The sequence below is a fragment of the Artemia franciscana genome, chromosome 21 (assembly GCF_032884065.1).
Source record: "Artemia franciscana chromosome 21, ASM3288406v1, whole genome shotgun sequence".
NCBI lineage: Eukaryota > Metazoa > Arthropoda > Branchiopoda > Anostraca > Artemiidae > Artemia > Artemia franciscana.
Genome location: NC_088883.1, coordinates 5,967,410 through 5,983,332, shown reverse-complemented (window position 1 = coordinate 5,983,332; position 15,923 = coordinate 5,967,410). Strand labels below are relative to the sequence as shown.

Here is a 15,923-nt window from a genome sequence, read left to right as displayed (position 1 = left end):
TTTTATTTGTCTCTTAACCTACTGGGCTTTTCATAATTTTATTAAAATATTGTCTTATAATTTCATACTCAACCTAGTTGTAATTTTATTATTAGCGTTGGCCCTACATAGACAACCAAAATCAAACATAATCGTTTACCAATACCAGTTATATAGAGATCCGGTGGTAGTCGAGCGAACAACCGTGACGCAGACCGGAATAAATAGGCAATGGCTTAAAACCTGTATATTGAATTTGAAATTTTCGCCTAAATAAACCTCGCGACTGTTGATATGGGAGTTTTCAATCGACATCACGCACCAAGTGCATGATAAAACACGTTCTTTAAAGGCACCTCATAAACACGCAAGTGACAGTATCTGATGTATCGCTATTTGAAATTCTCTAGGAGGAAAACTGCTAATGCCGACTTCTATGGACTAGCGATAATTTATCCAGGGTCTTTGCTAATTCATCTATACTTAACACAAAGGAACTCTCACTTACTACTATTTCTTGTGTGCAAACTGCCTGTTTCTTTAAATGGACCCTTTACCGCCCTGCTTCTGAGAATTATACATGGAAAACGAAAAAGAAGACATTTTTTCAGCAAAAATATGAGACGGTGCTGTGAATCTGCCTGAGTAAGTGGCACCATCTACCTTCCATGCATTATTTTATGCTTTGTATGTCCTCTTGGCGTGGCCTAGAAGTGGTCACAGAGCCTTGGGGCTGGACTTCATAAATACGAAGTTGGAAGTTGTAGTGCCTTCTGTAAAAGCCGGAAATGACTGTGGGGTAACCAGTTCTCTTCCCATGCCTTTTTTGCTGACCATTTCTCCTAATCACCAAGATAGATATATGTTCGAAATTTTTTTTATAGCTATTCCATTCAGAATAATCGAAAAGTCTGGTAAACATGCCTCAGGGGATAGTATGGCCCTCAAAAACACTATTGGAAAACACCGAATACTATATAAATTGCCAATTATTTACATATGGTCTTTATAGTGGAAAAAAGAGGAGTTTGTTTAATGTTGGGTTTGTGAATGGCAAATTTTCAGGGATTCTTCTTTGGTCAAAGCGATCATACATATGCTATGGGGAGCTAGGGGTTCCAAAATATTCAGAAAATTATCCTCCGTAATCAGTTGGAAACTTATAGCTCAAGTCCTTGAACATTGAGGAACCTAACGTACATAAATAATTGTGTTGGAGCCAGCCTTGCCCCCGAGAAGCGAGCCTAAAAGGCTTCACAAACTTTTTGACGATTGGTTCAAAATTAAAAGAACATTGGTCCCCCACTTCTGAAAAGGGGGCGCAACCGAGAACCAGAAAAGGGCCGAAAACTTCTTTAAGGCCACTTCGCATGAAAGGGGTAGTCGTAGAAATTTGGAAAGGGGCTTATTCAATTGGAAATCAAAAGTTCTAGTGCCTTTGTTAAGGACCAAAAGTTATTGGAGGGTATTTTAACATTCCACCAGTGTCCTTTTCTGCTATCTGGGTCCCCCCTAACCTCTATGGTTTGGATCAAAATTTGAGATAGCCGTTTTGTCCCGGAACATCGAAAGATGTAGTAAGTGTTCCTCCGGGGTTGACATCCCCCTTGCAGCACAATTAGTAATGGCACTAATTTATATAACTTATTCATTCGGCACAAATAGGTTTAGTTTGAAAAGGCGACCATGTTAGGTCTTGTTTTTCGATCAGCTTGGAGCACTTGGGGATTGTTCATTAGACCAAGATTTTCAGAATTTCTCAAAATGGCATGTGTGCCTGAATAAATCAGAAGACGCTGCGTGCACAAGAGGTTTTAGATTATTTTTAATAAATGAGAACGGGAAACTGGGACTATTGGGGCAACTCCATTACCATCAGCAATGGACAAAATGAGAAAACTCACATTCTGAAACTCTTTTTTTCAGCCGTTTTCTTGTACTACATCGGTGGCATGCTTGGAATCACTGCTGGGGCACATAGGCTATGGGCCCATCGTTCCTACAAGGCTAAACTGCCCCTTAGAATTATGCTGATGATTGCCAACTGTGTTGCTTGGCAGGTAAGGTCAATTAATTTAAAATTTTGTTCGGTTTTCAGTCCTAAGTAAAGATCTGATAAGAAGCGAGTTATTCACTTGTGCACCTGAATTTCACATCACCCTATGAAAGAAATGTCGTCATGTCTGTGAATATTCTGTTCTTTCGTGCTTTGGATTAGAGTAAGAAAAATTCGCTTTTCCGACTGCAAATTTATGGCGAAATAGTAATAACATGGTAAAAATTTATGGTAAAAATATAGTTACATCTTATTTGTGTGCTAGTAAATTGTAGAAGCTGTTTTTTTTTCTACATACAAATTTGAATTCAATTCCTTATCGCCAATGTTTCGTGTTAGAAATCAGAGGCTGAATCAGAGGCTGATTTAAGCTTGCTTCTGAAAGAAGCAGAATATTCTAATTGGTTCTACATCTCAACGTAGATGTTGAGTAAGTCGGACAAATACAGGGCATCTACACACTACGAAATAGGCGTATTTTAGTTAAATATTTGATATATATCAGTTAAATATATTACTATTATCAGATTGATTATTCGTGATCTTCCCTTTTATACATTTACTTGGCGTTACTCAGATCTGCATTAACTTTGGCCTTGAAGGGTGGTGGATACCTCCAAGGTATCTAGAAAGTAGCTATTGTTGGAGTTTGTGGTTGATGTTGGGAGATATTTATATTCTCGAGGAGATGACAAGAAAATGCTTCCTCATAGACAATCTGGTAAGCAGTGATGATGCCTCTTGGTTACTTATATAGAAATTCTAGGTATTATGAGGTGGTGCAAACATTCTTTGAAACGGATGGATACAAACCCACGCAATTATTTTATTATCTCGCCTCTGGACCGTTCCAAGGGCAGACGTATCCCCTCTTTTATAAAATAGGGATTCCGGGTGCATTCCTACCTTTCATTTGATCTGACAAAAGTCTTGTAAGGAGTACTGATGGGCTTTGGATCACGACTGTTGACGGATCTTTTCATGGCTCTATTAATATTTCATTTGGGGTTTATAATACTTTTATTAATATTAATATTTCGTATTTCATATAATGTTTCATTAGGGGTAGAAGCAACAGGATTTTCACTTTATTGAATTTAGGCTTGCTATATGCAATGATTCAGAGGTTTTTTCTTATTGATTACTTCAGTGGTATATTATTTAGAGTGTATCCAAAATGTATGTTTCTCAATCTAAAATTGAGGATGAGACCTTCGTGCACGTTAAAGCTGACAACTACTGGTTAGCCTAGTTACTGAGTTGAATTATGTCGTGCTGGACAGCCTCAGTGTCAAGTTTATCAACAGCCTTCCTAATAAGTCTACAGTCATCAGCAAACGAAATTAAAAGACTTTTTGCTACGCAATGGGAATCATTAATAAGCATAGTGAAGAGTGAACCCATAGCAGTACCTTGCGGGGCATCACTTCTTATTAGTGATGGTCCTGAGTAGATAGGTGCTTTTCTAGGGCTATAGACCCTGACCTATGTACGTTTGCCAATTAAAAATGTCTGAGTTGAGCTTGATACTTGGTGAATTGTTCCCTCAACATGTAGCTTATGATTATTCCGTTATTGCAGACTTTTTTGAGAACCTTAGAAAGGTTGAAAAGTGGCAACACCGACTGAAGCTCTTCTTTCGATCAGGTGTGTAGATGTGTCTCTGTATCCGCCGCATCGTAAGCCATGCGGGGAATTTCCTTTTATGGACTTTTTTACTTTATTTTTTCTTTTGTTCTGCTTCAGTTGGAAAACATAGAAAATATGAAACACTAGCTTAATGAAACAACTGAAATACTAAAAAATTCTGGAAATCTTCTCCATGTGCTGGCTGCTGCATGAATATCATAACCAGCGTTGACACTTTATTTAATTATGTCTAAGTACTTTTTCAATTTGGCCTCTCAAAAGCTTATATACTAATTCTCATTTAATTGAATTCATTGGGATAGATGTTATGTTCTGCTTTTAATCTAGCATTTGGATTTCATTTTTATTCCTTTGTTCATGTAACAAATGAAAAAACTAAAAAAATATGAAAATCTGAATTGCCACCAGCAGTGGCTCGAATTCTTAGAAATTTAGGGGGGGGGGGGTAGATTAAAATTTATTTTTCAAAATCTAAGGAGGGTAATTTTGTTGTTCTTGACTTTTTTTTATGGAAGTACAAAAAAAAACATTTTTCGGCGAAAATACCAAAAAGCTATTATTTGAAATCTAGAAGGAGCAAAGAGGGGAGCATAATAATCTCAGATTTCGATGTCCCCTGCGTTCCTCTAGTTCATAGCACTGACCACCAGAGCTTTGGTGTATTAGGACCATGACCAGCAATAGCACATCCTTTAGTTTTATCTTCTGTTTGGATATAACCAGCTGGAGTTCGTCAACTTGATCTCTAAACAGTTCATATAATATTTTTGATTTAATTGATTGTAATGGGATATATTTTTCTCCTCCTTTTAACCTTGCATTTTATTTTAATTTTCTTTGTCATTAATTCATTAATTTAGTAATAACTACTAATATTCATAGTCCATATAATAATAATGTGAAAAATAAGATAATAGTATAACATATACGATGTGAATAATAATACGGAAAAATGACAATGATATCTATTAAAAAGTAAACGCATTCACTAAGCCTGAAAGATTTTTAATACAGTGAAAGTGTTAGCAACAAAGGGAATTATGTATTCTATTTACATAGAATTCTTAAAACATCATAAATACGTTATTTAACTGTACTAAAATTCTTTGAAGTAATATGAATGGTAAATTTACGTTAAAAACACTTTCTCTAGTCTGTAGGAGTGGGACCCTGAATTGCTTCAGGAGGGGCAACCAATTTTCAAAATTATGTACATTAGGCGGTGCACAAAGCAGTTGGTAGAAATTTGCCATAAATGGTGCTAAGTTCATATACTCATCGCAAAGAGACTTGGTATGGTGGAAGTGTTCTGTGTATGGTGGATCAAATGGTGCTTAGAGATGTAGATCGATTGGGAAAGCTTGGGTGGCCCCTCAGTTCTTTAGTCGATGCCATATTCTTTGAATATTTACTAAAATCCAGTGCCAAAGCAAATACCCATTTGGGTATTTATGCAGGGGGTCTGACTGGCTTAAAAAATTTTGAGCAAGAATTCATCTTTTGTAAATACCTAAATTAGGGTTTTATAATATATGTCTTTATTCCTAGCCCAGCAGCAAACTTAGGCGACGTCATATTCTTTGAATAATTTGCAAAATCCAGTGCCAAAACAAATACCCATTTGGGTATTTATGCAGGGGGTCTGACTGGCTCAAAAAATTTTGAGCAAGAATTCATCAATTGTAAATACCTAAATTAGGGTTTTATGATATATGCCTTTATTCCTAGCCCAGCAGCAAATTTTTAGCCCCTAACCTGATGTGGCAACTCTTTTTTAAACTCGTCTGATAACTCTGAAACTCGTCTGAAACTCTGATAACTCCTCTCAGAATATGATCCCATATTCATTAAATGAAAGCTTGTCCTTGTGGTGAAATCTGAATGGTATTTTGCTTAACTGAACAGTTCATAGATTACTCTGGTCACAAATTTAATTACTCCGTTATGGTTGCTCCCCCCATGGCGTATCCCTATAGGTGTCTAAAAGTCCTAAGAGTTTAAATTCTAGAAACTACTACCTCTGATATTATAACAAAAGTGCTTACACTGAAGTATATCCACAAAAATATAGGAGAGGGGGAGTCAAGGATTTTGTTTTCTTAATATGGTGTTTTTTGTTTACATCAATTTTTCAAAATGAAAATACATAAATGGTATTTTTAAAATTTACAAGGGCAATTACCCCTCTGCCCCCGCTAAATTAGTACCCTTAAACGTATAATGATAAAGTAATTTTCAAGCAAAAAATTGCAAATATTTTGGCGAACAGTGAGTTGAACCATAGATCTGTCTCAGCAAACCTGTTTTACTAACTATAAATGCAATTTTCTTTTGCATACACAATTTTGCATGAATCATAGGCATCTGCAAAAATGGAAAAGTAGATTGTCTGCTATAATCTTATTTAATTTAGTCGTGACTGCTAGGGTCGTCGTCCAGAAAGTAATGGTGTTTTCATATGTGCCTTAGTTTAGAGTGCCAAGTATACTCGAGCTCTACACAGAATTTCACGTTACGCAAGCCTATGTTACGCTGTGAAAAGTCAACTTAGTAACAACAAAACACAATATTCTCATCAGGGCCGTATCTAGCAGGAGGGTTTGAACCCTAACCCTCCGAAATGTTTGCCTGACTCGTAAAAACATAATAAAATGCATAAAACACACTTTTGATGCGTTTTTCAGTTTTTATACCCCCTCCCCCGAATACAAATCCTTGACACGGTCTTCATCCTCATAAAAAGCTTATAAATTTCATAAAAACGTTAGTGAATATTTCATAGAAAGCCTTTTATGCTTCATCGCGTACTGAATCCCCTTGTATGTTCAACATATTAAATTTTTAAATAGTTTGCTAGTGACGGTTTTGGAATGACGGTTTTGTGGATTTTTAGGTTATCTTAGTGTGTAAGGACGTGTGTAAGGATAAGCTTACCGTAAAAGAGATTAACCACTTAGCATAAGAGGTTATGAGTAGTGGTGGTAGTAATATGTATAGAAAGTTAGGGACGTAGTGTAAAAGCCGTTTAAAGCTTTTGCGTCAGCGGCTGCATTAATTTTTGTTGAAAATGCTTGTTTTGCCAGAAATTTGTTAAAAAAAATTTAATGTTTAAAATTTTGTCATTTCTTTTTCTCGTCTTCCAGGACAGGTACTAGTGGGTGAACTCCAGATTACAAGGTCCATATCTGCTGTGACTTATATAGTATAGAACATTGAAATCCTAAATAATTGGGGCCTCAATTAGTGGTAAGGAAATTGTTAAAAAGACGTGTGCAGAACATTCTGAGAATATGCTAAATTGTAATAGTTACAGGAAATGATATACAAAAGAATGAAAAAGTTTGTGACGCTTAGGAAGTGAAGGAAGATTTACTTTGTGAGGATGAATCAATGATAGCACTAAATGGATAAAAAAAGGTACTTGTGCATTATTCAGAACACATTCAACAAGTGAAGTTAGGTTCTTTCGTGAAACAAACTACCATGCAGGTACATTTTAATTCAATATTTTATATATAGAGGTGGTTAGGTTAAGTTATATATATATATATATATATATATATATATATATATATATATACACAATTGGAAAACACAAAAAAGTAAGTACTTACAATACACTAACAGAGCAACAAACAAAAAAAAAGAGAAGAGAGAAAAATTAAATATCACTACAGGAGAAATCTGTTTAGCCGGTGATGCGGAGAAGTACAGACACAAGTTTGTACGGTTATTACTTCAGCAGACTATGTAGGGCCAAACGAAATGCAGGCCATACCAATATGTCATAAGAAAAGATTCATCGGAAATTGGAACTTCTTGGGAGGGCGTAAAGAGGGAGGCTTTGAATTTATTAGGATGGAGAAGGAGCTTGCGTAGCTGCGTTGGCCTCAGGCGGCTTGGTGCTGGAGTAAGCTAGCGGCAGTAGTAGTAGTAGTAGTAGCATTTATAATAGTTGGTGCAACATAATTTTTTATAATAGTATAATAATAATATCGAATATTATAATAACAATTATATTATTACTCATTGTTAATAAGTAATAATGATAAATAATACTAAGGCGATATTGAATAAATATGATTTACTCTCATTATTTCACAATGTTTTGTATTTTATTTGGCGATATGACAAAGATTAGCAGTCAATTCCTTATTGCCCCAAGTCATTAAAAAGCGTGATTTGATAAAAACAGGCAATTCATTGTCCATCTTTGAAGATTAAAAAAGCGTGGCGAAGTCATCAGAAATGTATGCAACGTTGTACAGTTTCAATAAGATATTGTTTAGTAATAAAAATATTATTGTTATTAGTGTAATAATATTATTAATATTATTCTTAATAATAACAACAATAATTTCAGAATTATCTGCTGCAAAGTGGAGATATATGTATCTGAAATCTTCCATTGATGTTGCTTTTTTCTTCTCATCTCTGCTTAGTCTCTGGATTCTTCTTCTTTTTTTTTGTTTACATAAAGGAAAAAAATTGGTCGTTTTCTATTTGGGATGGAATTGTAATGCCGTATCATCGTGCTCAAAGTTAAAATGCCTATGTCACTTTTTGCTAGTTTTACCAGCGACAGAAAAAAAAAAATCTATTTGCAGATACAGTTATTCTTTTGTTCAAGGATTTAAATTTAAATAAATTTGAAAAATTAACTACGTAGATCTCGTTGGTATATAGGTTATACATTACGTGAATAAGTATGTACATATATTGAATATACATTGATATCCAGAATATACATACATGAGTATTGGTATGTACATATATTGTACGTACATATGTGGGTACATGTACATTGGTATGTAGTATATGCAAATAATATTTGTTATTCAAATGGTATTATAAATAACCAGCTTAGTCTACCCGTCGCACATTGCTCCTATCCTAAAGGAAAGGAAATTCAAGGAGAATTCTACCCCGGAAAACTCCCCTCCAAGGAAATTTCCCCCAAAACATCCCCGTCCCCGCGGGAAATCCCCCGTTACCCACTAAGAATTCATTCTTCGTATTATTAACCATCACATTTTAAAATTTAGAAATAATAAAAAAATTACCCAAGAAATTTCCACCCAAAGACCATTATACTTCCGACAGATCCTCCCGTGAAAAATTCACTCCTCCCGACAATATCTCTTCATTTGGGAATGGTGCATTAACCGAAGAAAACGACAATGCGCTGAATCGATAAACACGAACATCGATTTTTTTGAAATGTCATGCTTTCCACAGTAGACTTAATCTCTGACTCATTTACCATAAATTTATATAAATTATCGAATTTATTTATTTTGATTACATATAAACAAAGTATATATGCGAACCAAATTCATTTTAATATGGAAAGCCCCCCTCTGACAATTTCCCCAGCAGAGAATTTATTACACTTTTCATCTGATTTCCAAGAGACTTTAAGAAGCTGTTGAGTACACTCTTGTGAAGGATTTCCTTGACTCCAGAGACGAATAAAGCTGCTTTTTACCCTACATTTGCATATATGACATAATTGACTTATTTTGATTACGTATGCAAAGAGTCAGAAAAACATATGCGACTCAAATTCACTTTAATATGGAAAATCCCCTTGCCGACAATCATCCCCCCATAGAAAATTTTCCCCACAAGTATCTCTAACTTCATAACACCATATTTAGAAAACTCAAGTACAGCACTATTAGAACCAGGGGCCTTAATATTTGTTTTTGGTACTTGTGTATTATTCAGAACACACTCAATAAGTGAAGTTAGGTTCTTTCGTAAAACAAACTACGATGCAGGTACATTTTATGAGAAAATCCGGTTTCATAGCCACAAAGACAAAACTCAATTTAGTTGTCCACGCATACGGATAGAAGATAGTGTCTGAACATGGATTTTGAAATGAAGATTTAGGATTCATTTTATTTTGTTTTATTTCATTAGCTTTACCAAAAGTTTGGGCTATATATTTGCACATTAGGGGGGGGGAGGGGTGTATTATATCAAATACCTAACTTAACTTAACCTATCCACCTCTATGTATAAAATATTGAATTAAAATGCACCTGCATGGTAGTTTGTTTCACGAAAGAACCTAACTTCACTTGTTGAATGTGTTCTGAATGATGCACAGTACCTTTTTTTTCATCCTCACAAAGTAAATCTTCCTTCACTTCCTAAGCGTCACAAACTTTTTCATTCTTCTGTATATCATTTCCTGTAACTATTACGATTTAGCATATTCTCAGATTGTTCTGCACACGTCTTTTTAACAATTTTCTTACCACTAATTGAGGCCCCAATTATTTAGGATTTCAATGTTCTATACTATACAAGTCTCAGCAGATATGGACCTTGTAATCTGGAGTTCACCCACCAGTACCTGTCCTGGAAGACGAGAAAAAGAAATGGCAAAATTTTAAATATTAAATTTTTTTAACAAATTTCTGGCAAAAAAAGCATTTTCAACAAAAATTAATGCAGCCGCTAACGCAAAAGCTTTAAACGGCTTTTACACTACGTCCCTAACTTTCTATACATATTACTACCACCACTACGCATAACCTCCTATGCTAAGTGGTTAATCTCTTTTACGGTATGCTTATCCTTACACACGTCCTTACACACTAAGATAACCTAAAAATCCACAAAACCGTCATTCCAAAATCGTCACTAGCGAACTATTTAAAAATTTAATATGTTGAATATACAAGGGGATTCAGTATGCGATGAAGCATAAAAGGCTTTCTAGGAAAAATTCACTAATCTTTTTAGAAAATTATTAGCTTTTCATGAGGATGAAAAGCTTTAAGACATATCTGTTTTTCAAAGATCTTAATGTGTCACGTTTAAAATATTTTGTAAGACTAATGGGGGAGTTTGTTCAATACCTATTTTTATAGGCCCCAGGAGACAGTCAAAAATTACTCAGTTCCCGCTGGAATAGTAGTGGATGACTTACAGCTTCTCTTTCCTGGAAATAGCAGGATACAAACAAGCCTTTGTTCCTAAAAAAATCAATAATCTTCATAATAGATCTGCTCATAGAAAATGGATGCGAAAATCCCTTGTTTGCTGACACGAAATGGCGGAAAAGCATGAAAATATTGGGATTATATAAGGACCATGCCCTTATTTGACGGTGGACCCTTGCAGGTTTTTAAACACAATAATGAAAAGAAAACCTGATTTGACGGGGCCTTGTGGGTTTTTCAAGAAAAAATTATTACGTAACAATCTTAGACATCTTGATTTGACGGGGTCTGGTAGGTTTTTAAAAAAAGAAGCTATTATGTAACAAGCAGAAGTAAAAACACTCTATTAAGTAGGTGTACTTTACCTTTACATGTGCGATAAATTAAACCCAAGACCCAGGTGTGATTAATAACGCCTTGAGAGACTAGCAGCTTCGGGAATACCCCCTATGGGCTTTGTCAGATCCACAATTCTGTCACTGCTCTTACTTCTGTCTTTGCTTTCATTTGCAAAAAAAAAAACATGTTTCTAGCGATTCAATTTATCTTGTAATATTTCTTACATTCAAGGGGGCTTCTTCCCCATTCCACCCTCAGCTTTTTACACTAAAGTTTTATTTTCTGCAGTGATGCTTCTTTATTGAAATACAAACTGGTTTAGGTGAATTTATTTTACCGAGTAAAATAGGACTGCCTTAAATGTTAGAGATGTTTTAACCCCGGACCCACCATTCTCTTTACCATCAAGTTTCTAGTATCCCAATGCTTCGATTTCAAAAAACAAATTCTACATTTTTAAAATTTTCATTAGTTTTAATTATACAATTCTAAAGTTTTCTGCGTTTTTAGTTAAAAACTACCGTTTTTATAAAAATGGGAGCTATCTCCCCAATTTCTTAAATATACATCATGCGTAGTTGAGGTAGGGTAGGGGGTGAATCTCCTCTCCATTTTGATCCAATGTATCATAAATGCGGTATTTCTAAGTGTGTGAATTTTTGGCACAAGTGTGTAATTGTTAGAAAAAAGTGTCTGGCAGTGTTTTAAGGTTCGTTTGTAAAACATGACATAAGCTCCTTAAGCTTTGTCTCAGCTTTGTCTATCAAACACAAGTTTGTGTAATCGTACCCAGTTTTAACATATTGGAGACAAACCGTGAGCATCTTTTACTGCAATCCCCTGCCCTTTACTTGTGAAAAAAAAAAAACACGAGCTAGGTCCTGGCTTGTACAGTGAGTCTCTGAGTTCGTAACTCCTCGCGAAATCACAAAGATTGTACGCTTTCCTTTATTTTCCAACTAATTTATCCTTTTAAGAAAAGTACGATTTTCTGAATGTGTATGTTATTTATTTCATTTGTTTTCATTTTTTATCATTTATTCATTTTCATTTATTTTTTTAGAATGACATCTATGAATGGGCAAGAGATCACCGAGTTCATCACAAGTTTGCAGAATCGAATGCCGACCCTCACAATTCCACTCGTGGTCTTTTCTTCAGTCACGTTGGCTGGCTTCTAACAAAAAAGCATCCAGATGTCATAGCAAAAGGAAAGAAACTAGATTATTCAGACTTACTAGCTGATCCAGTTGTACGTTTTCAAAAACAGTAAGGACTATAGCTTATGTATTTGAAGATTGTTTTCTAATTGTAAAAACATTTATCATCAATTATTTCCATATATGTAGTCCCCACTCCCTGAATTAAAATTTTGGGTACCAGTTTTGGCTTCAAGGTCACTGGAAATCCCTGAAGAAAATATGCTATGATTTTTCCATCTTGATAAACACACTGTGGTTGTCCTCAACTGAAAGCGTTTTGAACTTCCCCGAAGGAGGGACAAATCGTTGAAATGCAAATATAGGCAATCTAAACGATATTTAAATAATATTCAAGTTTCGCAGACCATGTCATAACTTCCAATGGAACTATGATAAGGTCTGAGAATTTTGAATTTCACTTTTGGCAGAGGCTCGGTAATTTGTAGATTAATAAATAATTTATAAATCATTACACTTTTAATACACAATTAAAAATCATTAATTTTAGAAATTGTTAAAATATACTTAATAAATTGCTTAATAATTAATAAGGAACCGTTTTGAGAACAGAATCAGCACGAAACCTTTACAAGCTTATTACCGCTACTAATCTTACTACTATGATTAGTGATATTCACTAACTTTGATACTAGCTCTGCACCTGTCATGTTAGTAATTTGTTATTGTTAGTTAGTGTTACTCTTTGACTAGCTACTGTATAGAAAATACTCCTGCTAATCTTCTTTCGAAACGTTTAAAGCGAAAGTTTTTACTCATATTAGTGTAATAACAAGTAATATAGTAATAACAGGTAATATATAGTATAGTAATAACAGTATATAGTACAGTAATATAGTATAGTAATAACAAGTTGTTTATTTTAAGCTTGTTTTTAATTGCATAAATAGTTGATATAGGCTATTGCTATTTTTGGACTCCCTTCCGTGACACTAAGATCCTGAGTCCAGGCTTGGGTTATAGGCTAAGCAGAAACAATAGATGTTGTAATTACAAAATTGGTTTCCATTCAGAGGAAAGTAGGCTACTAGGTCCCTGAAATATTATATATTCTGTGGTTTCTCCACAATTTCTTACAACTTTTTTATTAAGCCCCATGGTTTAACGCTTTTAGCTTCATCTGCTAAGCCAATTGGCTGGCACACCAGACTTGAAAACTCTTGTCCACGAGGACAGGGGTACGAGTCTTGGTGTCACTGGTTCTCCTGGTAGGGACTGTAATGTCTAACGCTGTATCTTTTTTCTTCCTTTTTTTACGGTTTTAAGGAATCCATCTCTTCCCTCAACAAAAATCCTCAGTCAGGGTTTAGCTTCATGAAAAATTTGCCTTATCAGAGGGAGGAGGAATTACGATGTTGTAACCAAGTACAAAATTTAGGGGGTAGGTCCTTCGCTCCTTATGTTTTAACCAATAAATATTTAAAAACTTGACTTATGTGATGAATATTTGAAACAGTGTTGTCGGTAACGATTACACTTATAAAAGACTAACTCCGGTTGAAAATTAGTTCAATCTCAGCTACCGCAGGGTCTGAAATAGGAACAAAAAAGCAGGTGGAAAATTCTAGACAATTCTAGACAAATTCTAGACAAGCTACCTTTTGCTATCTTGGAAAGTGGTTAGGTTAGGAAAATAAACTTTCATTAATGAATTCAGGGCCAAAAACATACTCCGGGAAGGTATTGCCAAGCTACTATGTTAGCATCTTCTGATTTCCATGTCGAAACTTGCCTACTTGACGAGTCTATACTTATTGGAGTTTTGGCAAAATAATACTTTACCTTTGTTTTCATTTTCTTTGTTTCCTGGTTTTTAAAGTGCAATTTCTATTATTTGAGTAGAATTTTATGCCATATTAATGGTTTTTACGGCACTTGGTATTTACCAAGTGACATATAGCGATCGCAAGTTCTGACGGTCTGTCTGTCCCGGTTTTCCTAGTTTAGGCACTTCCAGATAAGCTAGGACGATGATATTTGGCAGATGTATCAGGGATAAGACCAGATTAATTTGGAAATAGTCGTTTCACTGATTCTAACATCTGGGGGAGGGGGGAGTAGTGGGTCGGTTAATTCGGGAAAATAAAAAAAATAGGTATTTTAAGTTACGACCGGGTGATTGGATCGTAATGAAATTTGATGTTTAGAAGGATATCGTGTTTTCAAAGCTCTTATTTTAAATCCCGACCGGATCCGGTGACACTGGGGGAGTTGGAGGGGGAAATCTAAAATCTTGGAAAACGCTTAGAGCGGAGGGATCGGGATAAAACTTGGTTCGAAAAATAAGCATAAGTCCTAGTTACGTTATTGACATAATCGGAACGGATCCACTCTCTTTAGGGGGCTGGGGGAGGGTTAATTCTGAAAAATTAGAAAAAGTGAGGTATTTCTAACTTACGAATGAGTGATCAAATCTTAATGAAGTTCCATATTTAGAGGTACCTCGTAACTCAGATCTCCTATTTTAAATCCCCACTGGATCCAGTGTCATTGGGGGGAGTTGGGGGACTGGAAATCTTAGAAAACGCCTAGAGTGAAGAGATCAGTATGAAACTTGGCGGGAAGAATAAGCACCAAGTCTAAGATACGTGAATCACATAACCGGACCGGATCTGCTCTCTTTGGGGGAGTTGGGGGGGAGGCAATTCGGAAAAATTAGAAAAAATGAGTTATTTGTAAATCACGAACAGGAGATCAGATATTAACGGAATTTGATATTTAGAAAGATCTTGTGCTTCAGAGCTTTTGTTTTAAATCCCTACCATATCCGGTGACTCTGGTGGGAGTTGGAAGGGGAAACCGGGAATCTTAGAAACGTGAAAATTTATTTATCTTTATCTTACGAATAGGCGACCGGATCTTAATGAAACTTGATATATAGAAAGATCTAATGTCTCAGATGCTCCATTTCAATTCGAATCGGATCCGGGAACATGGGGGTTGGAGGGGGAAAACAGAAATCTTGGAAACCGGAAATCTTGGAAAACACTCGGAGTTAAGAGATCGGGATAAATATTGATGGGAAGAATAAGCACAAGTTCTAGACACGTAATTGACATAATTGGCGAGTTCGGTGCTTCTCGACGTGCTAGGACCATGAAAATTTGTAGGCGTGTCAGGGACCTGTACAAATTGACTTAATAAAGTCGTTTTCCCCGATTCAACCATCTGGGGGGCTGAAGGGAGAGGAAAGATTAGAAAAAATGAGGTATTATTAACTTAGTGGGTGATCGGATCTGAATGAATTTTGATATTTAGAAGGACCTCGTGTCTCAGAGCTCTTATTTTAAATCCCGACCGGCATTAAGCCTCTGATTTTCCTTTTAAGTCAATCTATATATTCTTAGAATTTTGGCAGAGCTCATGCCATATGAGCTCTTGGTTCTTCCGACCTCGTCACAAGTGCCATATGAGCTATTAGCTCATTTTTAATTTAGGAATTAAGTTTGCAGATCTTTGGAACCTCACAAATTGGGATTGAGCAAAGTTGTGAAGCTGAAAATACTTATCTTGAACTTCATTTAAGTTTGACATCCGTTGTGCAAGGTTTCACTCTTATAAAATAAAGATTTTTAAAGTTCATCAAAGGTCCGTGCCCTCAAAGAGAGAAGGAGTGGAGGTAGGTACTTCAAAATACCTTCCCAGCATATACTTTTAGTCTCTAGATCCAACCCTGAAAGTTTCATTCTTGATGTTTTATTAGAATTTGCCACTTGCACA

The 15,923-nt window shown here is 35.5% G+C and overlaps 1 protein-coding gene across 1 annotated transcript in view; it reads left to right on the top strand.

Moving 5' to 3' along the window:
- Positions 1–15,923, top strand: part of LOC136041050 (acyl-CoA Delta-9 desaturase-like) — a 50,965-nt gene that overhangs the window by 27,656 nt on the left and 7,386 nt on the right. The window contains exons 3-4 of the mRNA XM_065725588.1: positions 1,906–2,039; positions 12,047–12,252. Coding sequence (XP_065581660.1) covers positions 1,906–2,039; positions 12,047–12,252 — 340 coding nt within the window. The remainder of the gene's footprint in view (positions 1–1,905; positions 2,040–12,046; positions 12,253–15,923) is intronic.